Here is a 27,252-nt window from a genome sequence, read left to right on the forward strand (position 1 = left end):
CTAGGGAGGCGCCCAGGGGGCATCCTTACTAGATGCCCGAACCACCTCCACTGGCTCCTTTCAACGCTAAGGAGCAGCGGCTCTACTCCGAGTTCCTCACGGATGGCTGAACTTCTCCCCCTCTCTCTAAGGGAGACTCCAGCCCCCCTCCTGAGAAAACCCATTTCGGCCGCTTGTACCCGCGACCTCGTTCTTTCGGTCATGATTACATCTTTCAGCATGTGTATTATATAGGACAAGCTCTAGTGTTGTGACAGTTTTATGGGCTGAACAAACCCCAATGAATGCTCCCACATTTCTTATTTATTTTACATATAAAGATAAGCCAATAGTAGCCTATAACACTGTCTTCTTTATTTCAGAATCCCGCCATCCCTCCCAACAACCCATGTCAGACACGGTCACGATAACCAACCAAGTAACCAAACAACATAGAACATAAGTATATAGGTAAAGTAAAAACAAAAACAAACTAAAAGTAATAGCAAAAATAAATAAAGTAATAAAGTAAAGGAGGAAAACAAACAAAAAAAACAAGAAAAAAGGAAGGGTCTCTCCTTCCAACTAGGAGGTGTCCTCAGCATCATCAGGAGTAACAGTAAGACTATTACTAATAAGAACCGTTTATCCATTTCTAAGATCAATAAAGTAATCTAAATCAGTTTGGATTTCTGTCTAAAGTCTTTAATACGGGCAGATCTCCACCAGATTCGTCTCCGTCTCCCCTCCCAAACAAAGACGTGTTCAACCTCTCTCTGTTGTCCCTCCCTGTACAGCCCTTTGCTGGACTGTTTTCTTAATCCTGCACCCAAACATTGTGACCAGGTAATTCAGTTTTCTGAAGCCTCATTGTTTTTTTAAATCTGTGTCACTGCAGTAAAAACTCAACTTTTATATACAAGGCTCACGCTCTACCAGGTGAGCTAAAGCTACCAGGGCATCCCACTCAGTGTAATTGAAGCAGCCGTTAATCATGTTAAGGGTTTAGTTGTTGTCGTTCACCAGCAGGTGTCAGCCTCGCCATATGAAATAAAAGCCTCTACAGCAGTAATGGAGCGGAAATTTCTAACTACTGTATGCAGCTCAAAATTACTTAGTTTCCCTCTTCAAGCAAAATATATTATTATACTGTATTATGTTTTGAGACTAATTAAAAAATGTCCCTTATAGTTGACCTTCCTTAGACATAAATTGAAAAATGAGATTCACAGAAAGAAATGTACCATCTCCGGCCCTGAGATTACAGTTAGGTCAATGCAAATCTGTTAGTATCACAATGATTGGGTACTAGTTAGGGAAAGCCTGTCCTTCTCCTGTCCAGGCTTATGAAGGTCTTCAGATTCCCATCCCACCCCAGAAAAAAAATCTCCCCTACACTTCTCGAGATGCCTCCAAATTCCTGGCCAAATGAAGCCTTTTCTTTGAGGAGCGACGCAAGGGCATTCCTCATCAGGGGGACACAATGCACCCTTTCACCGTGGCCTGGCTCTGAAATTTCACAGGTGATAGGAGGAACGGTAGACACTCGATCCTCCTTCCTCCATCCGACGCAGTGCATCAGACCGAGGGAGAGGAAAAGAGAGAAAGAGATGCTGATCGCATATGTGGTGGTTCAGGAACGTGAGGGGAAAATAAGCAGCGTCTGACTCGATTGGGCTAATAGCATTATTTTGGGGGATAAAGAAATAGCTGATATTTTGTACCAATAAAATCTTAAAATGTGATAGCCATACCAGAGGAGGTTGACAATCAATGAAGCAGCAGATCATATTCTTAATAAAATGCCAGTTCTACTCTACATATCAATCTAATGAAATAGTTGAATGAAAAGTTGTTGGATGATGGAATACAAGAGAAGAGTAGAAACAGAAATAGTGCAGCTTCAGGTGGCAAAAAGGACAGGAGAAGAGCTGTTACTGCCTCTGTAGGCACGCTGAGGTAATGATTCTGTCAGCAGGATATTATCAAACACAAAGCATTCACCGGATGAATATTGACATTTGTATTTTAAGTCATTTAGCCGATGCTCTCATCTAGAGAGGTTTGCATCACATGTCTACAGAGTCAGTGTTCTATTCCACTCAGTGCTTTAAAAGCTTCTTGATATTTCTTTCGAAACACAAACTGAGTTAACTTTGCTGGAGCAAAGGTTGGGAAAAACAACAAGTTTCTCTTAGGTGGTAATCGGTGAGAGTGGGAGCTCGATTTCATTTGAATTCTGTCTCCATCTTTGGTGCACTGCACTTTCAGGAAAGCACTCACATTTAACCAATGTAGAGGTGGATTTTCCCCCCCAACATTATATGATCTTCGCCAACATTTTAATGCTTGAACCTGAGTGATTATTAGGCAACTTGGTAGTAGTGCAGCAAGTTGTAATCACTCAATTAACATATCGTCACTCTTTAAGTTTGATAAAGTGGACTATTTACACATCTAGTAGACAAAGAGCAACATTAGCATTCACCTGGAGGTCCGGAGTTGTGTTTCTCTCTATACATGTCGTATGTCACAGACTTTTAGCTCTGTTTTGCTCTCCACCAACTCCTAATGGAAATATCTGACCCTCTGTCAAACAACCGCCTGCTGCTGCTAAAATGAAGCTAATGACAGCAGCAAGAGGGATCTAAGAAAGTAGGCTTACGTAAAATTGAAGCAATAGAGTTAAAAGATGCTAAAATGCTTTTTACAGCTGTGTGGAAGCGAGTGATAATTCTCTGTTGGTTTGTTCCTAAGAGTGACACCACTCTCATTACGCACCGATCCCATGCTATTATAAAAATATCGCTTTAAAAATATCGCTTTTTACGCTTTTTACATGTTGTAAAAGTGAGACTTCCATATAATTTCCGATTATAAGGCAGGAGATAAATACCAGAATGCTCAACCCACAGAAAAATGCACACAGCTAGTATTCAGTAACAGTCATTTCCTGGTGACTTATGATGCAGAGACCCGGACCAATCAGAGACTTCAAGAAACAGGCGCTCAAATGGAGCGTTTCAGACAGAAGACAACCATCCGAATATACCATTATCAATTGTGTGACAAATTCAGGCTTGTTTAAAGGAAAGTAACAAAAGTCAGCTTAAGTCAATTTTGCGGTATTTAGTATTACTCGCAGGTGAGGATTGTCCCATGTCCCTGCACTACTGTCTCCTGCTGGTTGGTTGGGGAATCTGGGTTGGAAGTGAGACCTGGGAGAGATAATAGGAACCCTGCTCTTTATTCTTCACTGTTTCACCTCTCAGACCAATAGAGGGAGTCAAGCCAATAGAATAAATGAAAAGAAAAATGAAGAAAAACAAACCAACAGAAGAAAATGCACTGGTTTTTTTATATAAAAGGTAAACACTCAAAATTCTACTCATGTCTTTCCAGTTTTTCATCTCTTCTCTGAGGTTGTCCACAGACGTACTTTCCGTACTTTCCATGAAAAAAATGGCAACTACACACATCTAGTGTTGTTTTTGAGTCTGATGCATTACCAATAAAAACTGCTCAAAAGTCATTCCTAAGTTTGAAGAATTTTAACTAATAAAAGTGTACTAAATAAACTTTTAATTAAAAAAAAAATATATATATATATATATATATATATAAATAGGCCATGAAAAACATTATTGTCATGAGCCTGAGACCTTTTCGGACACAAAATAATATACTCTAAACTTAGTTTTTTTTTAACTTGGTGTTTAAGGTATAAAAAATGTAGTCTTCCAGAGGTTTATAGGATCTCCTCGGGCTCTGCACCTTCAACAGGGCTCTACAGTCCTCATCAAGTCCATATGGCCTGTGCATTCCCTGACTGGGCATAGAGGGGAGGCTAATACACCCTAGACAGTAAGCTCAGGTCATGTCCAGCTTCTGAGGCTTTAAATGGACTCTTTCATGGTTGAGGCAATGAATGGGGAAGCAGGGGCCTCTGTGGTGGGATAGTGTGTATTTCCAGCAGCCTGCATGGAAACTGCATTGAAAATCTTAGGTCCTGAACATATCATGCCTCCATTGTTCCTCTACAAAAATATCACAGACAAGACTTGGTTTATTCCATGTGAAAACAGGTCTGGCTTACTGGGATATTTTAGTGTTAGCATTTTCATCTAAAGTATCCTATTTTCTTAAAACTTGTTAACAAACAAACAAGTTATAAGGTGTTTCGTAGTAGTAAAACGTAGTACAGTAGTAGAGGTGTTGGTAGGTGAATTTTCCTTCCTTCAAAGACAGGCTAGCCGTTTTCCGTTGCCAGTCTTTATGCTAAGCTAAGCTAACCAGCTGCTAACTCCAACTCTAAAGTGAATGGACATATTTGAGAGAGGTATCAATCTTCTCATCTAACTCTTAGAAATTTGCACGAAATTCCTCTTCTCGTCAGTCTGTTTAACACTGTGCATGTGTGGCTGTGTGTGTGTGTGTGTGTGTGTGTGTGTGTGTGTGTGTGTGTGTGTGTGTGTGTGTGTGTGTGTGTGTGTGTGTGTTTGACAGCGTGGTCTGGAATGCCCGAACGTAGTGACTGGTTTCCAGTCTGCACTTCATTCCTTTTACAGCCAGTGATCAGTCCAGGCATTCATGATTACAGAAGAGGCCAAGCTAATTGTTTGAATAGGCCATTTATATGCCTGCTCAAAGCAAGCTGTTGGTAACATTGACTTCCATAAATCCTGAGACTCTTCTGAAAGGTGGGCCATCAGTCAGCCCCGTTAACCTGAACAAACTATAAGCTTCCTGATAAAAGAACACCTGATGATAATAATACCATTAAAATCAACTAATATATAACAATGAGCCATGAGAACAATGTCTGCTTCTACTAAATCAGAGTGCTCAAGTCGATTTCACCAAGACAACCTTGTCTTCAACCTAAACAGAAATATTTCCGTATGCATACTGAATCACAATTGTCAATGTCCCAAGCTGACTTCAAATGAGTTATATTTCAAATATCCACAACAGACACGACATGCTGTTGACATAAGACCATTAAAGGCTTACATAAATGTATTGTGTTAGTGTCAGAATGGATGGCCATCTGAGTATTGAAGACTCATGTGGCCTACAGATGTGCCTTGTTATTGGTATTAAGATGATGATTTTATTGCCATTATACTTTATGCAATAGTTGTTATTGTCTGATTCTGTTTCTAAGGAAAAGTAATGTGTACTGGTCTTGTTTTGTCCTCTTTTACACATGCACAGTCACTCTTTGTTAAATGAAATAACATCTTTTCAGGTATAAAAGATAATTTCTTGTTTTGCCCTTAAACCTAAACAATGCTTAGAACGGGGAGGTGTGGTGTGAATGTTGAAAGCTACATATTCTGGATAGCACAGGGGTTGATAATCATGGGACATAATGGATCTCTCAAGCTGAGTCCAGACAAAGACTGGAATAATATGAATTATGTGTAGTCTCTGTTTAATCAGCACTTTCTAGCAAGCATTTGATGGGTGGTGATGTAGAGGAAATGGACAAGTTCAGCTGGTCAGGTTTACATGATATGTAGGTTCAGCATAAACCCAAACATGTACAAAACATACACAACAATATGATGTAGTAAACCTGTACTAAAGCAGCTTTTGAAATTGTGTGGACCTCATACCAGACATCCCCAAAAATATGCAAGTGGCAGTTAAAGTCAAAGCTGACATCGTCTCAAGCTTCATTTGGTTACCAAAGTTAACTAGTCCTACCATGGTCAGTCTCCGGCTGAATTGCGAAATAATTAGGTTGCAGCACTCAAAGTCTCGTATCCGGTCTTGAATCACTTTCTGAAACTGAGTAAGAAAATAGCAATCTTCTGTAATTGTACAGGTCAAACTGGACACCAAATTCCTCCATTTTTAGAACCCATGTAAGCAGACAGAGATAATTTATGTCTGCAGAGTGCACACACTTTCACTTTTGCCCTAAACCACTCTCTGTAATTAATGATAATGAGGACTGCGACTTACACTCGCATGTTTACTTTTCTGCTGTCCTCCTGGTCATGTAGGAGAAAGTTTGGTGGAGAAAGTTAAGAAGTGTGCAGGGATCAAACACGGTGTCACCCACTCTGGAAGGAGACTGCCTAGGGTGAAGGGAGGTCAGGGATCCAGGGTTATGGCAGAATGCGAGGAATGTCACCTGCAGACCTGAACACTGGAAACCGGTGACCACAGAGAGATAACATCTAAGGATTTGCAGAGTAATGGCTCAGGGTCAAAGTTACAGGATGAGTTGAGTCTGGGTCCAAAAGTAAATTCACATCAAATGCATAAAGTTGTTTGAAGAAGTGCCACTCAGAAAGGTTCTGCAGTTTATCCATTTGCAGTCCCATTTATGAAATAAAAACAAACCGAAAGATGACTTTCATTATCGAAGACAATGCAGACTACCCCTCAGCATTCCACATTATGAATGTGTGCACATAACTTAAATCACATGTGCAGCAGAATGTCACTTCAAACATTTCCTTTCTTCTCAACATCTTGATTTGACACCAGTTTTACACTGGAACATCACCAGTCTTTGTCATGAGAACACGCTGGATTTACTCACTCGCAAAGTTTGGAACATGACAGATTTCATTACCAAGAGAATGTGAAGAGAAATCAATCAACCACATAGGCCTGTGTCACACGCACACACACACACACACACACACACACACACACACACACGTTTATATATACTGTATATGTATACAATCATACTAGCTGCTCTATGGTATGTCAGCATGCTTACAGTGTTACATTAATGTTTACCATGTCCACTATCCTAGGTCAGCCTGTTAGAAAGCTGTTTTCTACTAAATAAAATCCATGAAAATCTACACTATCTGCTCAGCAACAAAGATGACGCTTTTTACACTACTTGTCACATTCACACAGACACTCGTACACTGATGGCAGAGGCTACCTGCCCATCATTTAATCGAATCATTCAAACCACATTCACACACAGCACAAAGAGCAATTTGGGGTTCAGTGTCTTGCCCGAGGACAGTTTGACATGGGGGTATGGAAACTCAGGTCTTCATAATGGCGGAGACTAAAAGCATAGCTAAAAGAGAGTGAGTGTGTGCTTTCATAATGTTACTCTGTAACTCTGCTGAATGGGTAAGTAGGCAATTGTGCGTTCATCATACCTGTTCATAACAGTTATTGACACTCAGTTATGATGAGCACCATGGGGAACAGAAATAAAGGTAAAGTCAGGGTATCACCAAAGTAATTAGGATTCATCACCTGGGAACCATGAATGTCTGTATCGAATTTTGTACCAATCCATCAACTAGGTGTTGAGATATTTCAGAGAGTAAGTAAAGACTCCGACCCACTGATGGTGCTAGACCAAAAGGCTCACCGAAATAATTAGTATTCTCAGGAGACCTTATATCTCTGTGGCAAATTTTATGGCCATGTATCCAACAGTTGTTGAGATATTTTTTTAGTCTGGATGAAAGAGACAGGCTGTCAGTGTAAAGGGTTGAAACTGTGTATACCAGATAAATGATATATACAGGAGTTAAAAATGTCATAAAAATATATTAAAACATTATTGGCATATTTCATTGTTGGACAATGGTGCAGTTCAATACTAACGTAAGAAGTCAAATTGTTTTTAAAAAAAAGACACCCATGTGATTTATTTTTTATTGTGTCTTAGACCTCGGGCAGGCAACAACATTCCTGGAGCTACACTGCTAACATGGCTTAAATTACAATGTATAACCATTCTCTGAATAGAAGTACTTATACAACATACATGATTGCATGTTTCATGGATATACATTCAGCTGATATCCAGTGTATGTTTGCCTACTGTCATAAAAATAAGGACCAAGCATAACCATCCATGAAACGCCAGCTTTCAACTTTTAAATTTAGCAAGTAAGATTTCTACTTTCTTCACAGAAACCAAAATATATGTTGGGACACAGCTATTTTAGCTCAAAGATCCCATAATCACAAGAGTCTTGCACGCTGTGTTCTACTTTGCTATCTTGCTTGATGTGTCTTCTCTCCGCGTCACCCCAATCCATCGCTCCAGCTAGACTGCCCTGTCCAACCAGTCAATTATCCCGCTAGTGCATGGGCACATCCCAGAGCCTGACTGAACCACATTGGGAATGTAGGCACACAGCTGGACTACAGCAGGAGGCGTTCACTTTTTCTTTAGGAGAAATTTATCTGGGAACATTTTAGAGGGCCATTGTGGTTTTGATTATTGGTGATAAAGCTGCAGCTGTTCGGCTCTGGGTGAGAACTTTGCATGTAAGACATCAGTTACCACAAAATACCAACCCTAAACATACTGTACTTCAATTGTCAACACCTAAACCAGACAAAACTAAAGTTTCAGAAATCCCCATTCCTTTAGATCATTTCTCTAACTGTATCTCATGGGGACGCTGAATGCTTTCATGTTAATATTGTATTAAACAAGAAAAATCTCTGTAATAAAGTGTCAACGAAAAACTCCACAATACTCTGGCATCATCTGAGCAGGCCGCATACTGAATATACCCACTGAGAGCGCACTGGCATTAGTATCAAAAGACTGCACATACGGAGACCATTCACATCCGTAAGTGGTTCCAGCCACAGCTCTGCACAAAACCACTGCTGACATACATCATGCATAGATTCACTGTCAGTGATCATCTTTTCTCCTAATGTGATCATTTCTTACTTTAGAGCTTCACCACTAAGCCTCAAATTGTCTTATACTTTAGCTTTTCCTTTCATATATCTTTTTTACTGCAGCAACCTCCAGAAAAGTCCTAAAGTAATATGGTGCGGTTCGAAGTACACTAAGGTAAAAGTCAAAGGGCCATTTATGCACAGTCCTATCATTCTAATTTAGGGAGGATGTAAGAATCTGACATTAAGATTCCCACTACTTTCCATGTCTCGGCTGCTAATCTCCAACACCTCTCATGGCTGGCTACAATTCCTTAATTATAGAAGCCCTGTCTCCAAGGGGTGGGGATGGGAGTTATGGTGTCTTCAAAACCAGAATGACAAAACCATTCAGCCAATACAATGTTTTTTTAATCAATAACATTTGTAAGCTTGTTAGTCATTGATGATACTGGCAAGTGGTGGAATGTAAACCAAGAAACAGTTACTGTACTTAACCACAGTCTATGTACTTGTGAAAAAAAGTACAAAAAAACACTACTTTCAGAAGAAACAGTGTACTTTTTAATATCTGTTGTATTCTATGCCAGTAGTTGGCAGTCAAACTCCTAGCTTATGGTTTTTAAGGATTGTAATTGTTTACTTCCTCATACAAACCACAGCTGCTCAATCCCATGAAGATTTAAATATGCTTTATTTTTAATGGGCCTACTGGAATTGCTTTTGTGAAAGCTGTCAGAATGGTGAGTAAACTGTTAAGACAGGATGAACCCAAATAAACCACTGTAGGAGAGAAAAGATACTGAGTAAGCTACCTCTATGTTTTCAGCAATGTAGTCGTATGTCATTTTCTGTTTGGTCAATCTTGCTGGTGTAACATTACTGCTAACAGCTACTCTCCTGTAGCTCAAGCTAATTGTCATAGCCGTTGTTTCGTTCTGTACCGTAATGGCAAACTAACCTATATATTTTTACACATATGTTTTGCATAGTTGCATATAAATAAATATCAGGACACCCCACCACACTAAAATTATAAATTGAAATTAGCTAGATGAGAGAATATAGCCTATGGATTTGTTAGCTAGCTACACTAATAACATCATGTTTATTTGATTCAGTAGTAATGCTAAAATTTAACACAATGCAGCTTTAAAACTAACAAAAGAGTATGAAACATTTTGACTTATCACAGAACAGATGTTTAATCAACAATGGCTAAATTGCATTAATGTGTGTCAGTAAGCTAGCTCTACAGGTAAGCTAACATGCACAGTGGACCTTTTCCAGGGGAAATAAAAGTATTTTGTCTGTCAAATGCAGGTCTGTGAGCAATAACAATGATGATGAATAACGATGGCTGTATTCATGTATGTTTCCCTGGGCCAGGGCCTTGGTAGTGTCTAAAATTAAAATTGAGTAATACATTCATTACTACAGTCATTTTATTTTATTCCTTAGTGGTTTATAGTACATATTAAGCCAAACCAGCAATGTTTTACTAAATGGAGCTTTTAAAGCACTAATGTGTTATGAAGAGACCAGTAACTTATGTCATGTTTCATAAATGCATCTGCTAATAATGGGCAAAGGAAAAAAATACACAGCTGAAATATTTTGTCTAATTACCACAACGTTTGCACTGAAACTCCGAATCACTCTCCATTCTTCGGATATGCTTTTCCACAGCATACCTGAACACCAAGGGGGGTTGTGCTGGATAACTTGTTAGAGCCTGACAGAGTAAAAGAAGGCACAAGCAGCAAAGAACAGGCAACTCAGGCTGGTGGTGAGTGCTACATGACTTGTCTTGAGCTGTGTCGTGACCTCTTCACCAAACTCCTTAGTGATCAGAGGTTAAACAGGGCAACTGCACACTCAATAATTGCAACTCACAACCGCCAATTAGCTCGTGGGTTTTCCTGTAAGCTAGGTATAGACTTCAGTAAGTTCAATGGATAATGCATTAAAGTACTGGTGTCCAAATATGTTTTTTACTAAATATTTGTTTTAGCCATACTCATGGCACTATACACTTTGGTCCAGACTATAATATTGCAAAAACTGTTGTATTAAATGCCATATATTTGGTACAGATATTCATGGTGGCCAGAGAATTAATCCTATTCATGTCTCCAGACTAATTACTAATAATAACCTTGGTGATCCTTTGACCTCTCATCTAGTGTTAGCATTTTAGTTGAGTTTTGTGTTTAGTGCTAATTACTAAATGTTGCATGCTAACACACTAAACTAAAATGGTGAACATGCAGAGTTTCCGGAAAAATTGGTGCTGGTCGATGCGTTTTCTCCATTTATATAATATTTAACAAAACAACAACGGTAGAAAACCATCACATTTTAATGTTATTTAGATGTCATTACATTTTTAACATGCATACTTTGTACTAAAATGCTCTTATTCAGTAGAGGAGCAGGTACAGGTCTGTTCCTTGTGTCACTTTTGGAAAATCCTGGGGATATGTTGAGTTTTCTGGTATAAGTTTTGGGTGGGTATGTCTAAGGGACCATATTATGCACTAACTCTGAAACACAGATCATGCCAACACCCTTAATGTAGGACTACAACATGCAGAAAGGGACAGTAGTAAGAAATAGTAAGGTGAGTAAACTAATGTTAACAAGGTAGATGTGGACATCAATGCAAAACCCTTTTAATTGCCCAGATAGTTTGTTTAAAATTGAGATTACTGCACACTGTTCATAAATTCAAGCAGTATAATTAGCCCACTGTTAATGAGTCAAAGTTTTTCTGCAGCCAGTATACTTTAAACTACTTGTATTCCGATGAGTTTTTGAGGCAGCCACTGATTACATGTCATGACTGTGTGGTATGAGCGCCAACATGCAGAAACATGTAGTCTGCCTGACATACAGTAGGTGATCCATCACAGTAAATATTCAGTCACTTTCACTTTTTGTCAAAAATCCATCATCGCTGCACGAAAACCTTTGGTGCGTTCAGGTGCTTCTGGGACATCCCAAATGCAACGACAACATTTCAGTTTTAATTTAACATTGTAAGTGTTTTCTTTTTCTCTAAAAATAAGTGGAGCAAGTCAAAAGTGAGTCATTTTTTCTGTCTTCTTTTAGGTTCTATCTTTAAGGACATTTTGTTGCACATTTTAGCACTGCACAAATATTAGGGTCATCACAGTTTAAGGTTAACGCATCTACCTATCGAATACTAGGCCACGCAGATCATATGACCCAGGTCTTTTATCCATACCCAACTCTCTTATCTCAAATTTAAGGGTGATTAAGGGGTGCATTTGCTGTTAGAGCCCTCTTCCCCTGGAATTCTCTCCACCCCTCTCTTAGATCAGCTGAGTCTGTTAAAGGTTTAAAAAAACTTCGCAAAATCCATCTCTATCAACTTGCATTCCCTGTTTGTGTCCCCTTTTCTTATAGATATACATATTTGTGCGCATCTGTATCCCGTGAAGCACTTTGTCACTTTGTTTTAAAAAATGCTATATAGATAAAATCTAACTTACTTAATACAAGCAATGACAATTTGTAGTTTGCAGTTATGTCTTTTATAGTTTTATAATATACTTTTTAGTTTGGGCAAAATCTTTCAAAAGAGTCTTTGGAGCAGGAATAAAGAGCTGTGGTCAGCATTAATTAGCATGTAAGAGACAGTATCTGGGCTGAAGGGACTGGAAAGGTCATGTAAGGGTACAGGAACAAGGCTCAGATAATGAAAAATGCTTTGTAGTGCTCATTTGCTCCCTGCAATTAAAATCTAAATGGCAGTGACATCTCACCACATCAAACGCCTACAGTAGCACACACACACCCTGTCATTTCGTAATATGAATAGAGAGATACAGTATGTCTCCTCCAGTGCATCACTCAGCCATCCAGTCTGTGAACCCTGCCCTATGGGCTTCCATTTAGGCCACAGTATTTCAGTGCCACTCCTGTGGGTGAACACTGCATGTTGTTACAGGGCGACTCTCAACTCAGTTACAGGGTGGGAGGGAGACACAGACGCATGAAAAGGAGCTCTGTGAATGAGGCTTGACTTCTACGACCCACAGAGCAAACCAGGAAATGTGAGAAAGAAGATTTTAGTCAGTGCTGGCCAAGAAGAGCAAACCTCTGATCTATATTGGTAACATATGTGCTTCTTAGGCGCATTATAGATCTTATAACTGCATTAAAACAGGATTCAATGTATAAAAATATAACTCATTATATGTTACATGCTGTATTTATCAAATATCTTACATTTATTGTGGAAGGGTAGTCACGTAAGTGTAACGATTGGGGAATTTAAGTAAGAGTAATGCTGATATTTAATATATGTATAACTATATTCTACTAGATGGTTATTTTAGAGGATGTAGTGTGTGGTGCTGTTGAACTGTATTGCATTACACAGGTATTTCTGTCATACTCTCATTTATATAAATGGGGTTGAGAAAGGGTAGAGACACCTGATGGTATAATGCAATAAAGTTCAACAACACCACAAACTGCAGCCTCCAAACGGACCATACAGTTGAAACCACACCTCTCTAAAACAGTTTCAACAAAAACATTAATACTATAACCTTCATAAAGGTTGGATTTATTGCAGGAGCGTTACAGTATACACTTTCCACTTCATTTGTTTTATATAGTATTATCAAATGAACGGGCAACTGACCGACTGTACATCTATATACAGTACATAATAGCCGTACTGTAAATTTAGTTAGTACCAAGAACTGTACTGTCACATTTTTGAAACATTAGCTTGTTTATGATTTTAATCTACACAGAAGTCTGTTAGCAATTTCTTTCAAGGGCTGTTTAATTGGATTTAGACCTAGTTTTAATCCAAGTCTCATTGTTTGGGTGGTAGCCATTACTGAATCAAACGACTGACCGTTCGTGACTGCAGAGTTCACTGCTGTTTCTTGTCATATGTGAGATTCTTGATTTCCACAGCTAAACTGTGCTGCTAGTGTGAACTCTTGAGCCATTCTGGTTGAATCATAAATCTACCTCTGCGGGAGTCAGGGAAGATGACTCACTGACCTATCAAGAGTTTTGTTACTTTATAAATGTGGTAGATCACACACACACACACCTAGAGCTTGTCAAGGCCACCCACCCTCACTTCACAGTAGCCCCTCTATCTTCCCATTCAGCGAGGGTGATTCCCTGCTTTCTTCACCTCTCTTTGTAGTCAACAGCCCATCATCTGACCACCTAAAGTTTACTTTGTAATGACCTTATTTAATTTATGTTCAGTAACTATGCCAAATCAGTTTCACAACAGATTATATTTGTAGTGTGGATCTCTAACTTTCACCTTTCCACCTGTAAAAGGGTCAGTGCAACAGAGGCAGTTCATTATATTTGCTAGAGAATATGTCTGCCGCCTGTTTTTTAACAGCCGCAACCTCACATCAGCCTCACATACCAAGGTCATGCAACTCTCCTAACTCTATATTTTCATCCTGAGGGCTCACTGGAGAGCCGCCCCAACCAGGTGGTGTGAACATACATCTCTACTCTCAGCTTTTCGTGATTGGCTGAAAGCAGAGAAGTGATAAATTGTTCCATTAGGGAGGGAAATTGGTACAGCCCTCAAACTGTCAATGAAGCTCTCCCATAGAGTTATCGTGGTGTGCTCCGCAGCAATTTTGTGAACTTTCAAAAGCCCCATCAACGTCACACAAATTTTTAATTTTTTTTATAATTGCCATTCAAGAAAAATGTTACTGTGGCGGGCTGAGGTTTATGAGCACAAACTGGCTCTTTAAACAAGGTGGACGTGCCAAAAAAATATTGAAACAAATGACATCACCAAAAAATGTAAATTGATTTTTGAAAACAAGCTTACCTAGGAAATGAATGCCAACTATTATTGCCGTGGTACACATGTGGTATATACATAAAACAGTAATTATCAAGTCATCTCACATAGGAACATCTTGGCATCCCTGAAATTATACTTTTATCAGCTGCAGCCCTCACTTTAGATGCCTCTCAGCTACGCTGTGCTCAGACAGAATGACATTCCTGACTTTCTGAGGCATACTATAAAGGGCTTGTTGCATGTCTGGCTGCAAGACTGCTGCTTCCTTTCTCTGATGTGCTGTGGGATCAGGCTGCTTCCCATTGCAAACACCTGTAGTCCAGGCCCTGACTTCAGTTCACAAGATTTATTTTCACTCTGTATGGTTGAGACCTGATTTAGTCAGTGTGAACAACAAAAACACATTTGGAGTAGTAGCATTTTGGAGCACAGCCATCACTATTAGAAAAATAAATTAGAAAAATACAAAAAAAATGAGAGATAAGTCATTAAGGGCGCATGCAACCATAAAAGTTTGATGACGAATAACTAACTAATACTATCTAACACTAAATAATCTATTAGACAAAATCTCAATGTTTGGAACAGAATTATGAAATGAAAGAAAATATTTTCACATATTGCAGTACAATAAATTACTGTTGTATGACACCCCATTTCCACACAAATGGAAATGGCTCTAAAAATAAAAAATGACAGTCTTAAATTACAAGTGAGCTATATCAGTTTTGATCTAGCATCCTTTTAATATGCCTAATTTATAATGCTGTGTAAGATAACCAAGAGTCAATTGGAACTTTAATACAAATGAAGCTCAGGCTTTCCACATAATACCTCATATCATACCTCAAATCTGGTTAGGTATCTAGAAAAAGTGCTTCAGTCCCATGATGACTAAACCTACCAGTTGATGCAAGATTTTAAAGTGTATTTATTCTCATGAAATACCATGGTAGCCAAAAATAATGTTTGGGAAGGCAGGGGACTTTTCTTGCTTGTGTTAGACAGAGGACTAGAGTGAGTGTGGAGAAAGAGCTCTTTATACTCTCCTCTGTGCAGTGTGTAAACAGTGACAGACAGTGGAGTGTGCCTGTGAAAAGTACTTGCGTTCTGCTACCATGTCAGGTAAAACGCCTGGCAAGGAAAATAACTATTCTCATTTTAACATTTATACAATACTTAGTGATGTCTACCAGGACATGTTTCAATTAAAGATCACATTTTGAATCCGGGTCTCTTTTTCATGCACAAAGGTTATTTTTTTCTAAAAAAAATGTCACTGGCCTCCCTAGATCATGTGTTGTACTGGGGTTTTGCCAAATGGTTCCCTGAAATACTAAATAATTGCTGTAGGATCCCTACTTAAATACTACACAGCAGCAGTGTCTTAAGTCACATTTTCTTGAGTGGTTGTTACTGGTTTTCTCAGTATCTTGCAAGATGCTAATGCTAATGATACTTATTCCACCTATTTCATTATGTCCAACTTGGTTGATTAGTTATCTAAATATACAGTAGTATTCAGTGTATTGAACAGTGGAGCATATTGTACGGCTGCTCCTAGGCCTATTTATTTACCTGGCCATATTTCCTAGCCCCTTTCCGACATAGGTTCTTCAAATGAAGGTACACTGCAATGCCGGCTTTGTTCATTCACAAAGAACCAAGCAAAGGCTATAAATAACTCAGCGACTCTGAACGCTGCTTTGTCACTTTTGGATCCTACAGTGGGTTGACTCGTGCATCACTGCTGAGTGTAGTACTGCCCTGCCGGCTGTCCACTTAACGCAGATGACAGTTCAGTTCACGGCAGTGGAAATTCAGGTTTTTAATCGAGCTTGGACCCAAAACTGCTACTATTTGGGCTTGGGTCAGGCTTGGACAGAAACCATGTGGGTTCATGAAGGGCCTGATTTTTGGGGCCCGATCATAGCTCTAACTTTCACACAGACTGTGGGGCGTAATAAAGGCAACACACAGGCTGTGTTCAAGGGGCTATTGACAACATGAAACAGTGAAGCACTGGTAACTGTCAAAACATTGAGGCAGTAAACCCCTCTTTTGTTCTATTTGAGGTTTTGCATTCCTCAGTAAAAGTGGCTTTTCTTCAGTGTTCATTCATAAAGAAAGCTACACACAGTCTGAAGCCAGTCATTTTGTTGTGAGGTGTCATCTGTATTAAGGAAAATAATGTAACAAAGGCGAGTGGCTGTGTCTCGTGTTTGTCTGTCTGGAGCAAAGGAGACAGACGGGTGGTGTATTTAAAGAGTCCCAAAGTCAGCAGAGGGAAGAGGTCAGGGTGGATAAATGGATCAACAAAACAACAAAGTCCCACTCTAGACACGTTTTAAAGTATATAAAAACTCCTAAATAGAAGGGGGGACTCACTTATTTGTGTAAAAGCTGAGCTGCTGTCACTAAAATGATGCTGGAACACCAGCTCATCTTAAGTTCGCCTTAAGGTGTGCTAAGGTGGTGCAAAACTCGAAGGAGGGGCGCGCATGGAAGTAAATCTGTGTAAATGGAAATGCCATTAAATTTCTAGCACTGAATATTTCTTCATTGAAATTCTGTATCTGAATGTTTTGCCACTGAATTTAACTCTTTATTTTTTAATGTTCAAAAATTCAATGTTTAAAAATACAACATTAAATAATTCAATGTTCAAATTTTCAATATACCAACTTCAGATGCAAAATATAATGTATACAATTCAATGTTAAAAATTCAATGTTAGAAAATTCAACAGGCAAAATTCAGCTACAAAATTCAATGTATAAAATTCAGTGTTAACATCGGGGGACCCAAGGAAGAGCAATCATTTCTAGATCGTCCTTGTGATGCAATGGGGAACTATGGGTGACAACTTCCCATGATAGCTTAGCTTCCATGAGTACTGTTTCACAAAAACTCCAGATAGCATATCGCGTTATATTTGTGAAGGAGCAATGTGAGATTTTGAGCACAGAAAAATACATTTTTCGAGCACATACATTTTATTTAAAAAATAATTTATACACGAGCAAAACAACATTTTATTTGAGCAAGCAAAAATATATTCTATGCTCAAAATATCACATTGTTCCATCACCAATGTGGCACAAATATAACGCCATGATAGCCTAATGTTTCCTTGAACAAAGAGTGACAACGGTGCATGCAATGGCAAAAATGTACTTATATAATATAAACGTATGTGTAAGCAGATGTAACATTAGAAAGTAAAGAAAAGAAACGAGAGCAGGCACTTTGGTGGATTTGAAAAAGTTAAAAACCCTTTACTTTAGCGGGTACAATTTAAAAAACACCAACACGTAACAGCTTGTGCCTTCCTCAGGGTGTATGAAGACAAGAGACACATCCAAGCCTAGGCTCCGAGGCAAATCCACCTGAGTGCCTGCGCTTTTTTCTTCCTGATCTGTTACCCTTTGCAAGAGCACCGCTGGTTTGAGGGACACCAGTAGCGCTCCTGTGATCCTGTTGTCAGATGTAACATTAGTTTAAAACATGGGCTACATAACCTCACATGTCAGGGCGGAGAAATGTCCAATTTTGGCATTTTGAGGCCCAACCAGCTGCAGTACGAAAGATAAGCATCAAAATGACAGCGGCACTTACTTACTTCTCACTGTAGGAATGTAGGATTCAATTAACACTAGAGGTGATGAGGTGTGATCTCGTCCCACGTGATCTTGCGATTATTAAAACGTGACGATATTTCTCGTCGAGGTGAAACGTGGTCTTGCGATTTGTGGCAGCAATTTGGCTTGCCGTCCAAATGTGCCTCGCCCCTGCCTGTCACCATACAGTCCCTGACTGCTCCACACAGAGAGAGAGAACACATACTATTCCATTTTGTAAAATATATCAACCCGTATCCGCGTTTTATCCCACTGTATAGGTCAATGTGTTTGCAACATATTAACCACATCTAAATCGACAGCTAAGGCTGTATGTCACCGCTGTTGATTTCTTCCCATGCAGCCGACATGAAAAGTATTTTGGTTTAGTAAATTTCTGTCAGTCAGCTGGTTGAGGCAGGTAATACAGCCACTGTCACTTGTCTCAGGAGCTACTGAGAGACAGCAGAAACCAAATAACTTGTAGCCTTATGTTTAAGAAAGCTGCGGGGGCTCACGTGTTACATGTTGGTGTTATGGGGCTTTTAATATTTGAATATCGTAAGATCTTGTGAGACGATATCTCGTCACACCACTACAAGTTACTGTAAGGAATAAGTAATTGTAACTGCTACAACAGAATGTGAGCAGACTGCTTTTCCTGAGAGATTATTCATCATTTGTCTGGTAGCAGTTAGTTGGCTTGTTTATCTGTTGGTCTTAGGGCCATCTCATTAGTGGAGACTGAGATGTAACAATTTTGGACAATGGCTGATTGTCATGCTGGCAGTAATTGTAGGTGAATATTTGAGACAGGCTATAGACACAGATTTGACATGTTTATGATGGTTACAAATGATGACTAACCACTAACTGTTTAAACCTGATTGATTCCCACAAAGTTTAAGTTATATAACTATCAAAACATTTGACTTTGTTTAATGAGTGAAAATGTCAACTGTGCTGCATATTACTGACATTTTCATTTGTACATACAATTCATACAGCAATCCCTTGTAAGGGTAATCTATATATTTTATCTATGTAACCCTATCATGCAATTTGCACCCAGGCATGCTATTTACTGAGGCAGCAACTGTTGGTAAAGCTATAACTGCTACTACTGCTAAAAGTAGCATGAATTTCAGTTGATCATTGTCCAGATTTCTCCCATCTGACAGGAAATCAAACTAGCAAGCGTCAAATCATATGCAAGCCTCACTATCCCTGAGGCGACCATCTGCAGCACCGCAGCATTTTCAAGAGCATCACCCATTACTGACTGCCTCACAATCACTCATATGCCTTTGGAAGTGCACACCAGTCTAAAACAAAAGCTGTACATTATTTAATGAATAGGTTTAGGGAACTAGAAGAGTCAAAGCAGTACCAAACAGTTCTTCATTCTTTAATTAGAATAATTTCCTGAGATTTAATTTGGGACTAGAGCAACACACTGAGTGCACTTTGGGAATGGCTGCCCCTGCCCTCTGAACCATGAGAAGACAAGATGTAGCACGAAACCTTGTCAACCCAGACACCAAATCGTTGAGGACAGACAGCTTTTTGCCACTGGACATCGAGGAGGAGCATCTGATACTTTTTGGCAGGAAACAGGCTGAGTCTGGCTGGTTGAGTCTGGCTGGCTGGGAAAGGATGAGCTGGCTGACAGACAGAGCCTGGTCCTGATCCATGCCTTTGCCGGACTGAGTCAAGAGATACAAGGAGCTGAGTGTGTTCAAGACCGACCCTTGATTCTAAAAGGCCCTAATACAAGAATGCTGACATCCTCCACCCTTTTGCAATCCATCATTTTCCAAAAATGTGTTTTGGTCAGCTAGCTTGATCGTGTCTTATTTTAGGATATTTATCATTTTACAGTCATTTGCATAAAACTCTTAAAACGGGGGAAACCACCAGGAACAACTGGAGTTATCTCACAGTGTTGGCAGATGATTGCATTTGTTCTCTGTGCAGGTAGCTTTTAAAGGGCACAGCATCCCTGTAAACCTATTCAAAGATAGGGAAAGTAATTCTTAAAGTAATTCACAACATGGTATAAGGCAAAAAGCAAATATCCAAATTAGAAAATAAAATAAAATATCTCAATATGAATTTTTAATTATTTTATAAAAACTGCCACCAGGGAGGATCTGCAATTTCACACGTTATTGAAATCGCTCCACTTGATGAAGTGCATAAAAAGGGTGACAAACTAAAGCACAAACCGTGTCTTGAGTAAAGTTTAAGACCACCATGAGTCAACAGAACTGCTTCAATTCACCGTGACACCTTTTACGAGTCTTTATTCATATTCTCTTATAAAGCCACACTGATTCTGTTCCCCAACACTAACTAGGCTTGACCCTTATGGAAAAACACATTCTTGCTTGTTTGTATTTCTTTAAACCAATCACAATCACCTTGGGTGTCGCTGATCCCTGGATGCAGCGACCTTGCATAGATGTTCACATTATCATTTCACCCGCGGCCATCACTATAATACTTTACGCCTGGTCGGAAATATTCTGCCCACACATTCTTCTTTTAGAAATAGGAGTTGAAGGAAATTATGTATGCAAGTTTTTGTGCCTCTGTATCCTCCGTATACAGCTGTCCACTGGTGAATGTGAAGGCTATATTGGCATCACATTCATACTCAAAACATTCAGTGATCCCTCATCCCCTGCATGGAAGCATCTGCACATTTGTCACCTTTCTCATTCATTCAGGTGTTTCCTTTAATGTGTCGCCCATGAGACTCTGCACGGTCAACAAATCTCCTTTGTCTCTTCTTTCTTATTTCTCTGCAGTTAATATCACACTTATATTTGCATTAGTGTCTTGAATAGTGACAGAAATGCAATTGATTCTAATTTCCAACCATCTGAATTATAGCTGATCCAGTGTCTGCAGTCTGAATACACAACTGAGCTGCACTGATTTTGAGCTAATAAACTCATCATTATGTTGATATTTTATATGATCATAGCATGTTTGTTTATGTGTATTTGTGGGTGGTGGTGATCTTCTATAGCCTATTTGTGGTATATGTCTATCATTTTGAATGTGTCGAGGTTAAAATGCTTTATGAATGAAAGAGTAGTAGAATTAAAGTGTAGGTTATTTTACTGTCAAGAAGGACTCATGGAAGAGTAGCTATGCTAAAAGAGTCCCCCATGTTACTCACTAAATACTGTATTTATGCTGCAAATAACAGCAGTTGTCTGCGTCAGCTCAGATTAGTGGACCTATTATCAGTATTATACAAACACCCTGCATGCAGAGCACAGTTCTGCCATTTCATCATTCCCCTGTCGTTATACCAACTTTAAAAAAAAAAAGTTTTATTTCTTCTCTCTCCTCAGACCGCTCTTGGGGGCGCATTACAAAACTAATGGGTGGACCCGAAGGAGAATTTCCAGCCCCGTGATTTGCTAATCGGGGGCTGGCTCCCTTGTCGTTTCCCTGTAATCGTGGCTTCGGTTTGTGGAGTTTGCCCAGCCCTCCTGTCCGTGGACGCACCAAGTGTACCGACTGCACTCTGTGCGTTTCGGTTAAAGCCCGACTACCTTCACTGTGAAGGCTGGGCACTGGAAAGGAGGATCGGGGGCCTCGGTGTGGCTGAGAGAAGAGGCTAAAACTTCCCACTTATGGCTTTTTTGTAGGACAGTTGCCATCATCATTTGGGATTGTGGAAGGGACGTCATTAAAAAATCACCTGAAGTCGCTCAAAAGTTCTGTTCATTCGTGGGCGCCCGACCATGGAGATGCAAAGGTGGTCCACAAGGTGGAAAACGAAAAGGTGGTTTATGGATTCCACTGTAATAGCATTCATCACTTTAACCCTGGTTCTACAGGCAACCAATGTCCAAGCAGGTAAGATGATTCGGATCAAACGTCTGTAATGAACTTTGTCTGGCCGAAAGGGGACGGAGCGGCGACCCACTGGGAAAACTCGCTTACTGATGATGGAGATTGGGGGATTACCAGATTTACCTGGACACGGCGGCGTCACGTTTGCTTCGTTGTCGATTTTTTTCACCGTTCCGCGACCAGAATAGTTAATTAAAGCGAGATAAGCCCTTATAAGCATGTGTGGTTGAGTTCTGCGTGGAACCCAGCCCAACAAAAAGCCTAGGTACAGTAAAACTGCACCCTGCTCACTGCTGAAGTGAAGTGCACGGTAACGTTAAAACCGGAGGCACTTTATTCTGTACATGCTCTCATGCGGGAATTGCTTGATGTGCACATATTTTGTTGGCCAATACACAACATTAATGATCACACACTTCTTCTACCGCGGGGTACTTTTACGCATGAATGGAAAGCGAGAAGAGGAAACACCTTGCCCAATTACTTATTCATCCTAAGCCGCTGGTATGTGCTCGTAGAGATCGGGACAACAGAGCAGCGGTCCTTGCTTTTTCAAGATTCACTTGGGCTGAAAGACCATCTTTGTTTGATCTGTGGTCCGTTAGGTGGATGTGGACATGGCTAGCAAGGTGGATTGTCTCAGCCAGATGACACTGGGCAGACCCTGGACTTTGATTAACATAATACCTACACACTTGAATGAACTTAAATTTAATATTGACAAGTGATCTTATGTTTCATATCAGGCTGATTTGACATTGAGATGTGTGATAGTGTGGAGCGTGGTTACTATATTTTAATGTTGATCTGATCAAGACGAGGATGGACTATCCAGGATGGATGGTGGATTGAAGGTTATGAGGCACACAACAGTTCTTTGCAGATAGAAGGATGTTCTGTCGGGGCTCAGCATTTAGTGTGATGATAGTGATACTGGTGGTGAAGTGCATTTTGCAAAGGGTTCAGTGGATCTCAGACCTGTCAGTGCAGAGTGCAAAGCCCCACTGGGTCTGCAGGGGGCTAAGTGGTCAGGCAGGTTCACCCTATCTCCACACTGCCCTGGTCCACACTGAAGCCCAAAAGCTTGCTTGTGCAACCCCCCTGGTGTCCAGCTCTTCCTCTCAACTTTGCACTTAGATGTTTTGTCGGCTGCAGGACAAGGCTGTGTTGTGTGAGCGGTGGGAATGCTTCCCCTCTAAGTACTGAGCAGTTATTTGATGATGGTCCTTGTTGCACTCCCCTATGATTTCAGAGCCTTCAAAGAGCAGGCCTGCGTATGGGCCTAGCCTGCAGCCATAATGGCCGCAAGTCACAGGGTTCAGGATAACATAGGCCTCACACCTCGGCCCATAGACAACTCTGCAAAGATTTATTGTGGCATTCAGATACAGGTAGAGACTTAGGATACATATTTATCTCCATAATGACAATTTTTCAGAATAGAGATTCAGCCTTTTTTTAAATGTGCTTTAATAGCTTAGGCTATGGGTTCTGAAGAGGTTTCATAAGCATATGGGGGTTCAGATGCATCGACCTTTTAACCCAATCACTAGTGAAGTTTAAGTGTCATTGCTGTTTTAATTTATACCTCACAAATCAGTTAATATTGCTTTTTATCCATTTACCAGAGTAACATTTCCTCATGTTACAGTCATTTGTTTCCAGCCCAGATTAGATCCTGCTAGTTCAGAAGACACCTGACTGGCATTTTAGTTCAGATTGAAACTCTCACCTTTCCAAAAACATCAACCTCTACCTTCTTCTCTTTTTTTTAAAATCTCAAGCATTCTGCTGCAGGCTCTGTGTTCCGGGGTCTCAGTCAGTCAAAGCTGTTTCTGCAGGGTGTCCTATTCATCTAGCAGTGTACAGACACGTTTTCTCAGCCCCCAGGGTACAGGCATGTGCATTCCAGCAGACAAAGCTAGCATTTTCAGAGTCCTCTCCCTCATGTGCTCAAGGAACATCAGCTAATCAGCTCCGTGCTGGACATTTGTCCTGTGTTGTGTAGCTGTCACATATTTATAGTAATTGCTGAATCATTTAGAGATTCTGAAGGTTTTTGTCTGAAATTGTACTATAACTCCAAAATCTGAACTGTGGATGATCACGGTGACTTTCAAGACATCTCTTTTTCACATATCTGTTTGCATTCAGAAAAGAACACTCTGTAATAGCATGTCCTGATATTTATATGGAGGCATACAGTATAAGGAGTTAATGAGAGGAAAAGCAAGAGGGGAAAAACACTTTGAAAACTGGGTAGGTCTCTTTGGTATGACACCAGCATAAAGCTGTCTTGTTTTAGCCGGCAGCATGGTGGAAGTTAAAGGAAGGAGAGAGGGAGAGTGGGAGAGGCGGTGGGGGTGGGGGTGCGGGTGGTGGGGTGGGGGGCATATAGAGAGACATTCTGGCTAAAGATATTATTAGAGTCTCAAGGAGCTGCAGGTGAAAAGGTCCTCCTCCGTTTGTCAAACAATTTCACCTTTCTGTAAAGATGTGAGGACTGAAAATGACATAACAGAAGGGTGATTTATGATATCAGTTTGCTCAAGTCTTATGTAATAAAGGATGAGCTGAGGCAGACTTTCTTGGCCTCTGTCCTAAGACAGGTGCTATGTTTTCTCTTGTAATGTACACCTGTAAACATGGTGGAGATGATATCAAATTAGTCGATTTATGTCTTATGCTAATGTGTCACGCATGGGAGTGTGTCTGCTCCACCCTTCCCTGCGTGCCTCTGCCTTTTGCATAATGATGTTCGGATGATCCAATAACTGAGCTATAGAGGCTGGCTTGCCTGAACTTAGGGTTGGCTAGAAGTTCCTCTCTTCTCCACACTTAGTAAGGTCCATCCCTCCATGCCACCTGAGTTAGTTCTGCTGGGAGCTATATGGCCTGTTTGCTCAGCCCTGAGGGAAAACTCACACCAGCTCATCAGATGCACTCTTTTAAAACCTGTGCACACTCATTTGGCCACCTTAATGGATTGGCCAGTATTGACGTTTTCTCAGCACCTCTGTGTGAGGGTCATAGCCTGGCCACATCTGGAACATATGAGTCCTGGAGTTTGAACTGAAAGCAACTCTGCGGGAACTCACAATGAGGTCCTCAGTTCACTCTCCAAAGTAAGTAGCTGGTTCATCCTCACAAGTTACAAAAAAAAGAGCAAGTTGTCTTTAGTGAAGGCATTCATAGGGACTAACAGTTTGCTGATTTTTCTCTCAACTTTATGTTTTCTCTGATCTTTTATACGTTATTTTGCTTCTCATTGTTTCATCTATGTCCTCTATTGAAATGAGAGTGAGTTGGATTTTTGGTAGACACAGAGGCAACTCATTTATTCTTACCAAGCTCAAACAACCCACACCTATTTACCTAAGAGGGGCAATTTCGGTCCTCAGGTCAAGGTTGCTTTTAAAAGAATCAAAGTGTATAATGTTTGTATAACGTCTTGCTGGTGGAGTTCTGCCGATTTCTTTTTTCATTCAGAGTATGGCTGGGCGATATGGCCAAAATCTTCTTTTTTAATATAGACCATTTCATATCAAGTTAACGAGACACATCACGACATAGCTTTCTTTCTGGTAATTCTATAAGAATGAAAAGTACTGAGTGTTTTCTCATTTTATAAAGAACTTTAGTGCAGAATTAACACAACTGCATTAAAGATGGATCATTTTTGTCTACTAGCTGTGAATAGACTGACTGTATGGTGACCATGTACAAATCATCTGTTTTAGTAGTACCTGCAGTACCTTTATATGTCAGCTGGAATAGATTCATGTAAAAACAGTGACTTGTCCCCATACCACATGCTTTTCTGAGAGTAATCTTAATTTGCTTTTGAGTGTTGAGAGCGACTTCAGACCTTTTTTTAGATCCCTTGTATCAGGAGTTAAAGAAACTTTCAGAGTGATTTTAACTCTGCATGCCAAACAAAACAGTGGCTTTAGAGCCGTCAGAATAGGCTTGCTGATGCTTTCAGACACCTTGGCATGCTTATTTACCCCACAAAAACAGATTAGTGTTATTCCATACAACAGTCTGCCATTGTATTGCCTGGTTTAGTCAGATATTGCTATGCTCTGTAGTGTGAAGTGAGTGCCTTTTTTTATTTTAATGTATGGGTATTTTGTATGGGGCTTTATTCATAGTGTCCACTTACTATAGCTCTCTCACTCAAAATGTGGATTGTATTGTTAGAAAGTGTGGCATGTAAACCACGTTTGTGGTGTCATTTTGCATGAATTTGACTTTTTAGTGGACCTTGCCTAGTAAAACATCTCCAAGGTACTATTGGCTCAAGTAAGAGAGGGTCAGTATACAGTAGCACTCTGGATTATCCCTTTTCATGTTCACCAAGCTAATGTTTTGACAGAGAGGGTGTTTTGATGAAGAGGCATAATTATAAAGCTTTCCCATGGGTCTCTATGGGGACCATCACCACACAGGCTCCTTTATATAGAGTACATCAGATTGAAGAGAATGGAAAACCCAGAGAGCCTCTGGTGACCCTTATCAAGGTAAACCTACCCCCAGTGTTATGGAACTAGATCTCTGTTGGCACATTGTTCATTATACTCTTTGGTTGGCCTTGACAGAGACATTTCCTTTCAGATGGGCCTGTAGAGCACAAAAAGGCAGAGTGTCATTAACTAAATAGACATGTTGTTCAATTGTAGTTATATTGCTACGTAAATGTTAATTAATGGTGCCATACTGTAAAACATGTGAGTAGTGTGTCTTGTTTGAATAAAAAGCAGGTAGAGGTGCTATATAAATAGCGTGAAAGTATCAAAAAGCTAATTCAACAGAGAAATGTGCACACAGCCTGCATTTAGAAACTGTGACTAGGAAGAAAGTACCAAAGAGAGTACAGTGCTGTTACAGTCATTCCACAGCTACAATGTCGGTGCAGAGACGCTGAAGGCACACGTTGTATGAGAAAAGTATGAGACAGTATGAGAAACATTGTGTTTTTTTGTTTTGTTTTGTTTTTTACATTAAAGCATGTTCTAGTAGAAATCCAGAATACAGGTATGACCCTGAAAAGGAGCATAATATAGGACCTTTAAGGCTAAATTATTCCTAGATAGGGTATGTTGTGTCCATGATACTGTGACAAACGTGTCATGGGGCCGTTTTGATGACAGAGGGAAAGAACTATCGATCCTGTTATGTGATGGTCATAATGAGGAAATCTGTGAAGTCTCCCACAGCCTAAGCTGAGTTCATCTTCCCTGTCTTTTTTTTTTTTTTTTTAATGTTTTTTTAAATATTATTACCAGACTG

General features: G+C 40.0%; 1 protein-coding gene across 4 annotated transcripts in view; it reads left to right on the forward strand.

The window, feature by feature from the left end:
* The first annotated feature begins 21,607 nt into the window (after nucleotides 1-21,607).
* Nucleotides 21,608-27,252, forward strand: part of col11a1a (collagen, type XI, alpha 1a) — an 84,947-nt gene continuing 79,302 nt past the window's right edge. For all 4 annotated transcript variants that reach the window (XM_083936091.1, XM_083936089.1, XM_083936092.1 and 1 more), the window contains exon 1: nucleotides 21,608-21,963. In XM_083936091.1, coding sequence (XP_083792217.1) covers nucleotides 21,849-21,963 — 115 coding nt within the window. In that variant the 5' untranslated portion in view covers nucleotides 21,608-21,848. The remainder of the gene's footprint in view (nucleotides 21,964-27,252) is intronic.

Source organism: Echiichthys vipera (genome assembly GCF_963691815.1).
Source record: "Echiichthys vipera genome assembly, chromosome: 21".
Classification (NCBI taxonomy): domain Eukaryota; kingdom Metazoa; phylum Chordata; class Actinopteri; order Perciformes; family Trachinidae; genus Echiichthys; species Echiichthys vipera.